Genomic DNA, 12,282 nt, shown 5'->3' on the forward strand with positions numbered 1-12,282 from the left:
ACACTCTTCAGCACTGCCAAGGTCACGGGCTGGACGCCATGGTGGCCTTCTGAAAACCCCTGGCAATCTCCCAACTTGAGCGAAGCCCCAGCACCTCCCAGTCAGGTCATGCCACCTCTAGACAAAACCCACATGGAGAAATCATGAAAACCACAATATGCAACACAAGTCAATCTTTATTGAAAACTGCAGTATTAATACATAACAATTCTTGTTACAATAAACGTGCTTTTGAGATTTTTAAATCTGAGCTCATCTACTTATCAGATTGCATAAAAAATTAAAATAGTATCAATTGACACCTAATTGAACTGGCTCAGGATGGAAATTCCATTCCTTGGCATGGATACGTAAGTTCAATGCAGAAGTGAGGGATGCCTTTAACACTGGAAGACAATGCTGACTCAGCTTAAAAAAAAGTACCGAGAGAACGGTGTAAAAAATGGTATTAAAAAATCATTTAAAAAAAAACAAAAAGGAACCGTTTCTTCTTTAGTTACAATCCATGAGGCTCTCTAGGGACCTCTCCGTGTGGCCAGCACAGCAACCCTGCCAGGAACACAAACGACTGGCCCGACATCTGGCTCAGCTGCCTTGCCCACTGGTCTGCACAGGGACTCATGGGCACAGCCTGTGGTGAGGAGACACCTGTCATGCCAGTCCTGGGAGCACACCACCCGTCTGCAGGCCCGGGGTCCCGACACAGACGCCGCTCCTCCTCTGTCTCCCCTTCCCAAGTGACTTCACGTTAGTCCTGTGGACCAAAATAAGGCCATCCCTACAGGCTCTCTATTCTTCAAATAATGGGCAGTAGGAGAAAGACACAAACTCCGAAACGTGCAGTTTCCTAACCAAAAAGGCCACACACCCCCACTTCTGTGTTACTTGGTCAGTTGAGCCCCTGGCGCCCTCAGGACCTACTGATAGAGCATGTCCTCTGCAGTATACTCAAGAGTCTGCTGCCCTTCAGAAAGCCCAGAGGGAAGACTCACAAATGCACAGGTACTGGGGGGAAAAATATGTGCGTGCTCTGCCTTCCCCCAGGCCAACCACACTCTGCTTTAGAGACCCTCTCAGAAAGCACCAGAGAGGAGGACCAGACGCTGCCGCCCACCTCAAGCCACACCCCCGCCACCTGCTGCCGTGCCCACTGCAGGTCCTGTCCTGTCCAGGCAACAGCCAAACTGGTGACAATGGACATACCCAACAGTCAGCTGTGGGGTGAGGTGAAGGGGGCCCAGCTGCTCCGAGTAATACTGTTCTCAAATATTTAAAAAGGACAGGTGAAGTCAGGGTCTCCTTTTTTAAAGCAGACACCAATACTTACATAACTGGTACCTGTTGGCCTTTCACCAGCACTCACTGGTACTCACAGATGCCTTACAGACCTTATGGGGGCCAACACTGACAGGTATTAGTACACTGCAAGTTGCTGTAATAATGTATTTCCTCTGGTTACTGTCGTGTCCCCAAGACACGTGCAAATTATTTCCCAGACCTCATTCATCACAGTCAGATGATGCCACCAGAAGGAGCCCAGCTGGGGAAGGGCAGGACACTCACTGACCAGGCGCCCAGCCCAAGGCTCAGGACCACCCCTATCTCCTGTGAACACATTTGCATAGCACTCAAGAAAGTTTCCCGGAATAGTGACAGCTAGGCCTACAAACCACACCAAAAAGAACGTTCTTAACAGATGGCTCACGAGAGACATAAACGGTTCTGGAAGTGCCTTCATGCCCATTCCCACGACTGGCACTGACTCTGGCCCTCACAGAGCGGCAAGTTCATGGGTCACTGGCTCACACTAAATGCTCAGCCCCCAGCACAGATCCAAACAAGACTTCCATGAGTAGAGAAACTGCAGCAGCTAACAGACGATGGAACACACTCCCAAGCCTCAGCGGAGAAGGTGCAGAACAAATATTTTTTAAATAGCCATCATGATGTCCATGTTTACATGAATTAAGTCCTTTGCTTGCCTGTCTCAACTTCTAAAAGAACAGTAACTCAGCTGAAGGACTCCCAAATTAGGAATGTCAAACACACAAAAAGCAAATTTCTCAGAATGCTCCACCATATGTTTGGGGACAAATTATGCAGCTTTGTAACAGAATTTTGACCCAAGTTCTATTTCTTAATTAACTTTAATTTTACTAGAAGCAAATGTTGATAAAATTACAACCTATGACAGTTTTGTGACTATTCCCTAAGTCCAGATTCTTACCTGATATCTACCTTTTGTATTTGACAGCTGATGTCCTGATAGTTTCAAAGTCAGAAAAATTTCTGCACAGATGTGCAATGCAAACTTATTTCATAAAGCCTCTGAACTTCACAAAAGGGAAAAAAGGTTAAGTTATAGGGAGGAAGAAAAGTGTTGATGAAGCTGATGTAAATGGCGTATGTGTGTGGGGGATGCCGCCCACTCTTTAAAACACCATTTAATTCGGCGCTTGTAAAAACACTCATCCTGTGTGTGCCAAGTCCCAAGCAAGCCTGAAGAGATGCCTGTTAACTTCTACCCTCCTCCCGAACCCCAAGACTCCAGCCCTCACAGGAGCTGTGGGTGTATGTTTCAATTTTTGTTGTGTGGAGCTTTTTAAAAGCATACACTAAAATTGTGAGTATTTTATCCTAATCTATTAGCACTCAATTGGGAAAAAAGACTTCTCTGCTACTTGGTCAGCTGAACCCCTGGAACCCTTAGAACCTACTAATTCCGCCAACCGTCCACTAAACAGATGGAATTAGCAACAGAGACTTGAAGTAAGGGGCCCGAACCGCGTGCCTGCGGTGAGCATCTGCCCCCCACCACAGACACTAAGACGGAGTAAGCGCTCATGAAGCATTTGAAAGTACTTCTCGGTAAACATTCTATGTTCATAGACATCAGGAATCAAGAATCTGTTGTTTACAATGATCCATGCAAAAATATTCCTAAATTTCTTATAAAATAAGATGTGAAAAAGAAAAGTATGAGGAGTACTTACTATAAAAAATAAGGTTACCAAAGGCTCAGTGGTCAGGTGTCCCCCCCCCACCAACCAACTGGGGCAGAACGCTAGTGGGCATCCTCACTGGGCGCCAGTGCCCTGACCCAGCTACCAGCAAAATGGGAGGAGCAGAGCCCCCTCCCCACCAGAGCCCACAGCACTCAAAACACCACCTCACTGGGAAGACGATGCACGCTCCTGCCCCAGAAGCCACTGAAAGGGACCCAGGCCTTCCATCCCCCACCCCCACTCCGACCCTCCCCGAGGACAGACATGCGCTCTCATAGATACAGGGTGGGCATACTTTGGGGGCGGGGAGGGGGAAGACTCTTGATTTCTTATGTACAAGGTTCAGATTCTAAACTCCAATTCCTCTCCCACAATAAACCCTGCCAGCAGACGCACTCCAGCACCGCCTGGCCCTTTCTGCTGTCCGTGCCTGCTTCGTGCCAAGGGCCCTCAGCTGCAAAAGAGATGGCAGGAGCGGCTCGCAGACAACAGACACTGGCCCCCCCCTCACCCATCTCTAAGCGTCCCCTCCAGCCCGCCTCAGCAGACCAGTCACCACCATCAGGTGGCTGATCCCAGCAGCAGCTACAGGTTTCTACATTTCCAGACATATCCACGGCCCTGCCTTTCTACAAGAAATTGGAGGAATTTTAAATAAAGTTTTGTTCCCTTTTAAGTCATTCTTAAATATACCACTTTCTTCATAACATACAGCTGAAACATTTGTCCTTCTTTGTAGGGGAAAAACAGCAATGCCTACCTGTTTTCAACTGATTCAAACATTTCTCCAGGGGGAAAAAAAATGGAATGATTTTCTAAGCTAAATAAAGCAGAGGACAATACCTCCTGCAAGCATGGCTGTTTCTCTTTCACATTTCTTCCATCCCAGGAAAATAATTTAGTTTTACATAGGACTTTTCCAATAAAGATATATAAAAACATCGTCTCTCTGTAAGAGAACTGTAATGAAAATTTAGATAGCAGAGAAACTGCTTTGCCGACACAAAAACCACCCCCCTTGCCCCAAATTGTACTGGCCACGCTACTATGATCTTTCACGGTGAGCTATAAGCACGTCCCTGTCCCACTGACTCCACCAAGCCTACACTCAAAGGGATGCCCATGAACCGGCTGCGCCCAAGCAGCTGTGGCTTCCCCACTGTCTCACAAACCTCGCAACTCCCTCAGTCAGTGCCAAAGAAACAGGTTGCTGAAAACTAAAATGTCCACATCCCTAACTGGCAACCCACATCAACCCCAAAAGGTTGAAGAATCATCTAAGATATTTCAGATGCTCTATGAAGAAATTCACTTTAACACTTATAACTTGAAGACTTTGCGAACATTACAACAGTGCATTAGTGATACAAGTTGTAAAATACGTTTCCATTCCTTTGGATTTTGCATATGATGGTTTTGCATCAGTCACTGCAGGTAGATTGAGCAAGCTTTTTGTGTTTGTTTTTTTAAACATGCATTCAACTAGATATGATTCAGAATAGATTAATACTCCCTTTTATCATTACAGTTAGCTAAAAAATTGCCAGGCAGTCCACAAAACAGAATTTGCTTTAAGACCAACCCACAGAGTCAGCTGGAGACTAACGGCGCTGGGGCCTGCTGGGCCGGGATATAGTCGTGTTTAGCTAAGTGTCGAGAGCATTAAGAAGAAAGTCCTGGTTGGAGGCGCAAGGCCTGCAGCACCAGCTGTGGAATCCCCAATAATGTGACTGCACAGCTCCGTCCTCAAACCTGCAGAAAGGAAGACAGATACTCAGTCACACAGAGCTCTTCCGGCACTGCTACTCCAAACTCTCAAGTAGGACGAGGTCCACCACGGTCAGAAAGGGCAGCAATGGCCAAAACTGCTGGACCTGGTTCTCACTTCCTTCCTAGAGATCCCCAATTACAACTAGAGCCCTATTTCCTGCAGCAAGCAGGTGGGGGGGTCACAGCACATTCCAGGGAAGGCTCAAGATGGACACTGTCAACAGCAGGTCATCAATGGTTCCTTCTTTCTTCTACTCTGTAATGTCTCAATAAAAACAAAAAACTTAAACACTGCATTGCCTCTGGATCCAGGGTCAGGCACACTTTCCTCGTTAGTGCTTAAATATGTGGTAAATCTGCCACTGTCCCATGGAAATGCCCTTTCATCAAAGGCTGGCCCAGCCTTCACTGGTCACTTACATTTGCAGGTGATCACCACTGAGGGGGCACATAGCTGTAAGTGGGTGTTCCTGGGGCCCGGTATGTGGGCACAGTGACTGGGTGGGGGGCGACAGGAGTTGGGGAGTGAGCAGTCAGCAGGGTACCTGGAAGAAAGAGCAGCACATGACATGAGGCCGACCTCCTGCACAGCTCCACAGTGCCCAACACACACACAAGCCTGGACTCTTTGCAAGGAGGAGGGTATACAGGAAGAGGGATGGTCTTGACCCAGATACTGTCAGACTCTCATTAGATAATCTCCCACACCCAAAAATTGTCTCCACACAGCAAGCTTCCACAGACGATATGTTTGTAAAAGTCTTTTGTGTGTCCCCTTCATAAAGCACACCCAATAATTTTTATAGGTCAGATGATAAACAAATGAGTATAATTCAGCCTTAACAAGGAAGGAGATTCTGACACATACTACAATATAGGTGAACCTTAAGAACATAATTCTAAAAGAAAGAAGCCAGTCACTATAAGACAAATATTTTATGATTCCACTTAGATGAAATACCTAGTCAAATTCAGAGACAGAAAGAAAGGAGAATGGGGAGTTAGCATTTAATGAGTACCGGAGTTTCAGATTTGCAGGATAAAGAAGTTCTGGGCCGGGCGCGGTGGCTCAAGCCTGTAATCCCAGCACTTTGGGAGGCCGAGGCGGGCGGATCACAAGGTCAGGAGATCGAGACCACAGTGAAACCCCGTCTCTACTAAAAATACAAAAAAAAATTAGCCGGGCGCGGTGGCGGGCGCCTGTAGTCCCAGCTACTCAGGAGGCTGAGGCAGGAGAATGGCGTGAACCCAGGAGGCGGAGCTTGCAGTGAGCCGAGATCGCGCCACTGCACTCCAGCCTGGGCGACAGCGTGAGACTCCGTCTCAAAAAAAAAAAAAAAAAAAAAAAAAAAAAAAAGAAGTTCTGGAGCTCTGTTTCACAACAATGTGAATATACTTAACACTACTGAACCGTACTTAAAAACGGTTAAGATGGGCTTGGCACAGGGCTCACATCTGTAATCCCAGTACTCTGGGAGGCTGGGGCGGGAGAACAGCTTAAGCTCAGGAGTTTGAGATGCGCCTGCGCAACATAGCGAGCTCCCAGCTCTACAAAAAAAGTTGTAAAATTAGCCAGGTGTGGTAGCACACTTACAGTCCCAGCTACTCAGGAGGCTAAGTTGGGAGGATGGCTTAAGCCCATGAGTTCCAGACTACAGTGCACTGCACTCAAGCCTGGGCAACAGGGCAAGACCCTGTCTCAACAACAACAAAAAAAAGTTAAGATGGTAAAAACAAATAAATAAAAAACAAGAGGCTGGGAACAGTGACTCATGCCTGTAAGCATAGCACTCTGGGAGGCCGAGGCGGGTGCATCACCTGAGGTCAGGAGTTCGAGACCAGCCTGGCCAACATGGTGAAATCCCATCTCTACCAAAAGTACAAAAAAAATTAGCCAGGCATGGTGGCGGGTGCCTGTAGTCCCAGCTACTGGGAAGGGTGAGGAGGGAGAATCACTTGAACCCAGGAGGCGGAGGTTGCAGCGAGCTGAGATCACACCATTGCACTCCATCCTGGCCAACAGGGTGAGACCCTGTCTTAAAGAAATATTATAAATAAATAAATAAATAAATAAATAAATAAATAAAACAAGAAATGATAATTCTAAACTACATGAACTTCTGAGTTCTTTAAGAAAAATCTATTTTTCCTACAACTGCAGAAACTCAGCAACTACCTGAGTCCATTTATGGACCAGCAGCACCTCCAACACAGCGGCCTTCACTCACCTGGCCCACACCCAACCCGGTGCCCGCTGCCCTCCCTCCCTGCGCCTCAAACCAGCAGTTTCTGTCTACGCCCAGTTTCCTGTTCCTTGACAGGTAAGTATGGGGAAAACCAAATCAGAGTCTAGGTTGAAGCACACATAATATCCCAGAATGCTTCTCTCTGGCATAATCTCCTTACACTGAAGTCAAGTCCACAAAAACAAGGAGGAAACAGTACGCTTTTGTGTGGGCATGACCTAAAGGTGGCCATATTGACCCACAGACCAGGAGGTGAATCCATATGGGTGGTCACCCAATCCCTAGACATCAGATCAAGCCCCCAGAGCTTCCACAGAGATGTGCCCATCCTAGACAGGAGCCTCATCTCTCCATGGTTTATTTTTCTTAGAGGAGGCCTTGGGAAGTAAAGTACAATAGATGAATGCCGAAGGATTTCTACAGGCAGCTGCTTCCTTCTATCAACAGAAGACCAGCTCTTCTAGATGCATGAAAACATCCCTATGAAGACAACTGACCTTCAAAGACAAGCTCCCCTCAAGGGAAAGGAAGAGGGCCAGCCACCCCGGGACACACAGTGTCCTCCCCTTCTGCTCAAGTCTTACATGGTCGTGGGGGTGGGAGGAGAGGGGGGCACATCCTGCATTGCCAAATGGCTCAGTTCACCAACAAAGTGAGCCCATCAGATTCAGAGAGGCCTCCACAAGAGGTCACTCAGGGAGGCAAAATAAAAGATAACCTGCTGTTTCTTCCCCAAAGAATTTTCTGTCCTTCCACACAACTATAGCTATGAAAACCCAGAGCCAAGGGTCAGAGGATTTGTGAGCTCTCCCCTGCCCCACCTCTAGGGGACACCACAAGGCAGACACCGCAGGAACAAGGACTTACCTGCTGACATGGCCATGGTGGTCCCAGCCACCATGCCCATGGTGACCCCGTTGCCTCTAGGAGGGGGGATGGGAGCAGGGTACACTGTTGCCGGCATGCCGTTGGGCTGCACCACCGTGGTGTGGTGGATGACATGAGGAGGTGCTGCATACAGCGGCTGTGTGTAGTACGTGCCTTGCTGTGGGGAGAAGAGAGACAACTGACACAGGGTCCCAGGGCCAAAGGATGAGTGCTCAGTTGGTATCAACCCTTCCCACACGACAGTGTCTACCCAAAGCATACCTGTGCGTACGGGCTCTGCTGCGGGTAGGCACTTCGCACGGGGTACACAGCAGTCTGGTAGGGGTTCGGGGAGGAGGAGTACGGCGGCACAGCCCCGCTGGTGGGGGAACAGGACACTTTGTAAGGTGTGCCAGGAGTGTAACCTGAAACAAACAAGGCAATGGCCTGAGTTCACCCAAGCCGGTCCAGGCACAGGGAGAGACACATGCAGGGAGGAGCCAAGTGGCGTGTCAGCCCCACGCACCTCGCCAGGCCTGCTGCCACTGCCGCCCCCACTCTCCTCCACTAAGTTCTGACTTCATTTCTCACTTTGTGTGCGTGTGTGCAGGCATGTGTGTGTGGCGGCAGGGTGTTGGGGAGGAGGAAAAAATACCAAAGGAGAACGTTCTACAGACGGAATGCTCACACAGGACAGGAAATAAAAACCGTCTTGTCCTGCTGGAATTAAAATTGGTATGGCCTTCCTGGTGCTAAATTTGGCATCCAAAGTATATATGCCTTTGAATCCCACAATTCCACTTCTAGAAGTCTGTGTGAAAGCAGTGCACGTGGGCCTGCACACACAGACACTTCACTGTAAGCTTGCTCATCATAGTGGTGTTTGTTACGGCAAAAACAGGAGATGCCTGCCCAACACCAGACAGGCTAAGCACTCTATGGTAAAAAGCCCTCTGGGTCGAGAAAAGGCTGAACACACATACTTGCTTTTGTCCCCACATAAAATGACATGAAAATGACGATAAAGCAGATTAAGAGAAAAAAGACATAAAACTCACCAAGAACGGAAGAGAAGACAGCATGCTGAAGCCTGGCAAGCTGAAGTGGAGGGTGACTGAGCAGACTCGAGAGGAAGGCACTCTTAGCCAACAGCGAGGAGCAGCTGGCACCAAGACAGCCCTTCCCCAAAGCCCTGCACGCTGCTGGCCACCAACCCACCTCCAGAAGCAGATAAACAGGCCCGACCTAGTAAAGTGATTCAGTTTGCTGAATAAGCAGTTAGGTGTCCCTTCCTGATCCCAACAGAGAAGAGGGGTTTGGTCTCAGGGAAGGGAGAGGGTCTCTGGACAGCTATGTTCACAGCAGCTATATTCACAATGATCAAAAGCTGGCAATGGCCCAAACGCCCACCAGAAGACAGATGGGTAAACACACGGTGGTGCATCCATACAAATCCTACTGAGCAAGCAAAGGGACAAACGGCTGATCCATACAAGCACATGGATGAATCGCAAAGCCACACCATGTCAAAGAAGCCAGATACAGGGACACATGCTGGATGCATGTACTGACAGAAGCTCTAGGAAAGATCAACCTAATCCACAGTCATCAAAACCCACAGTGCAGGAGCCAGAGGGGCAAGCGAGAACCTTTCCAAAAGAGTGCATTTACCCAAATGTGGTGGCGGCCACACAGCTGTGTATGACTGTCCAAACACACCAAACTGTACACTGAAAAGGATTAACTTGTACTATGTAAATCAAATGTCCATACAAGTGCTTATGGCATCTCACATTCCCATGGGTGAGAGCAGGAGGGGTGGAGCACTCACATGCTGCCCGTGTCAGACAGCACCTTCGCATGCCAGGCACACGTCCCCCAACATCCAGCAATCCACTCCCATATATTTCCCCCAGAAAAATGAAAACACAGGTCCACAACAGACTTGCAAAGTGTTCAGTCTTATTCCTAATAGCCAAAAATGGGAAATAATCCAAATCTTCAACTGGAGAAAGGGTAAATCATGATATATCTCTATCAACATTACTCAGCGATCAAAAGGAAAAAACATGGATGAATCTCACACCATGCTGAGCTTTCCAAAGAAGCCAGAAACAGAACGGCACATATAGCAACGATCTCATTTATTCCCTAACGACAAAGAAACTTACCTACAGTGACGGAAATCAGAGAGGGGAGAGGGCGAAGAAAGCCTTCTCGGATGATCAAAGTGTTCCATGTTTTATTTGGAGTGGTGGTTCCATGGGCATGTACAACTGTCAAAACCCACCCAGTTGAGCACTTAATGTGTGGGTGTTTTGTGCATAAATTATACTCAAGTTTTAAGAAATGAGCTGAGTATAAAGAATTTGGGATCACCTGAGCCGGAGGTCAAGGCTGCAGTGAGCTGTAATTATGCCACTGCATTCTGCCTGGGTGACAAAGTAAGACCCTGTCTCAAAACAATAATAGTAATAATAAAAGTTAATTTTTAAAACATTTTACACAATTGGGCTGTGTTTAGCGATATGTACGTGTGTTTGTTTTTTATTTTTTTGAGATGGAGTCTTGCTCTATTCCCTAGGCTGGAGTGTAGTGGTGCAATCTCAGCTCACTGCAGCCTCTGCCTCCTGGGTTCAAGCAATTCTCATGCCCCAGCCACCCGAGTAGCTGGAACTGCAGGCATGTGCCACCACACCCAGCTAATTTTTGTAATTTTTAGTAGAGACGGGATTTTGCCATGTTGGCCAGGATACTCTCGAACTCCTGGCCTCAAATGATCCTCCTGCCTCAGCCTCCCAAAGTACTACGATTTCAGGTGTGAGCCTGTATATATATGTAGCTGGTCTGTATATTTTAATTTGAAAGGGAAAGAGAATGACTGCCCCCCTAGGAAATTCACCAGTCTGGGGTTTTCGTTTCAGGTGCCAGAGAAATTCTGTGACATGGATATATTGCACAGTGGTGAAGTCTGGGCTTTTCCACCTAAATACTGCATACTGTATCAATTAAGTAACATGAAGGCCTCAACGTCAGCCTTCTCAGACTCCCCTGCAGGCCCTTCCAGGTCTCACAGTGGGAGGTGCTGCGGCTGAGACCTGCAGCAGGACAAACAATAGGTGGTCCCGTCCTGCACAGCAAGTGGGTGCTCACACCCACATCTGTCTGTATCCAGAGTCCTGACCCTTCGACCCAAATCAGGCAACTCCCAACCTCAGCTAGTCTCCATCTGAGGAAAGAAAAGATTCCTCCAGGGCTTCCTATATTTTGAAATTCACTCACTGCTATGTTAACCGTAAACAGAAACACTGCCAAAATTTGAATACAACAACTTTTAATACTGGTGCTCAGCCAAAGGAAAGCAGAATACACAGACTTTCCATCAGGATTTGGAAAAGCAAACTTTCAAGACAAGAGCAGTTACAGAGTTCCCTTCTCTGGCTGCTCATCTCCTGGTCTTTAAGAAGGCTAAAACAGGAAAGTGAAAAGGAAAGCTTCACGGGTGTATACATGTTAGAACTCATCAAACTGAAGCTTTAAATCTGTACGCTTAGTTGTATGTCAATTACACCACAACGAGGTTGTATAACATTTTCTTTAATTAAAAAGAAAAAGGTAGTGTGAACGCCATCAAAGAATTATAAAGGAAAAGGCAGTGTTTGTCTAGCCATGTACTGATACTCCCAGGAAGAGACCTGGGACAGTCCAATTCCCCCTAAGTCACTAGCTAACTCAGGGAAGGAATGGAAAAAGGAAGCATGGTGTGTGGCGGGCACACATGTGACTAGTCATGGTGACTGAGGCATTACACCATCACAGAGAGGCTATTCACCATCAACATGGGGCCATGCCCTGTCACAGCGGAGATGATCAGGACAGATCCAGCCCTCCCCATAAGGTGCCTGGCCTCGGGGGGGAAAAAAATCACAGGAAAACCAACCACCAACATAGCAACATTTTATGCAGTCTTGGCAAGCAATGAGGAGTCAGCTCAGAGAGGGGCGGGTGGGGCAAGGCTGTCTCAAATGAAAGAACTGTGGGGATGGAGGAGGTCAAGGGTCATCCTGGATGGCTCCCTTCCCGCCAGCCACACCACCTCCTTCATTTCCCACTGCCATGCAGCAGCCAGACACCAGCAGGTACCTTCAGCTGTACCCAAAGGAGGACACTGCCGAATGGGATCCCTGCTGTCCAGCTTAATCCCAGTTTCTGCCTCGTATTTCCACTAGCCTGAAAAGACATCCTCCTAGAAGTCAACAAACTCTTATCTGACCAAGATGATAATTTTTTATAAAAGTGTCAAAACACAGAGCAACCCTCTGTGTGTCACATCCTGAGAACTGATGCTAGACTTCCAAGTTGGGAATCTCATTCCAAACTTCCGACCGTTTAAA

At 47.7% G+C, this 12,282-nt stretch overlaps 1 protein-coding gene across 5 annotated transcripts in view; it reads right to left on the minus strand.

The window, feature by feature from the left end:
• Positions 1-158: 158 nt before the first annotated feature.
• FAM168B (family with sequence similarity 168 member B) overlaps positions 159-12,282 on the minus strand; it is a 40,953-nt gene continuing 28,829 nt past the window's right edge. For 4 of the 5 annotated variants that reach the window (XM_077956415.1, XM_077956416.1, XM_077956417.1 and 1 more), the window contains exons 4-7: positions 8,171-8,313; positions 7,889-8,066; positions 5,196-5,320; positions 159-4,757 (exon numbers count right to left, since the gene is read on the minus strand). In XM_077956415.1, coding sequence (XP_077812541.1) covers positions 5,208-5,320; positions 7,889-8,066; positions 8,171-8,313 — 434 coding nt within the window. In that variant the 3' untranslated portion in view covers positions 159-4,757; positions 5,196-5,207. 5 annotated transcript variants of the gene reach the window in all.

Source organism: Macaca mulatta, chromosome 12, assembly GCF_049350105.2.
Source record: "Macaca mulatta isolate MMU2019108-1 chromosome 12, T2T-MMU8v2.0, whole genome shotgun sequence".
Classification (NCBI taxonomy): Eukaryota; Metazoa; Chordata; class Mammalia; order Primates; family Cercopithecidae; genus Macaca; species Macaca mulatta.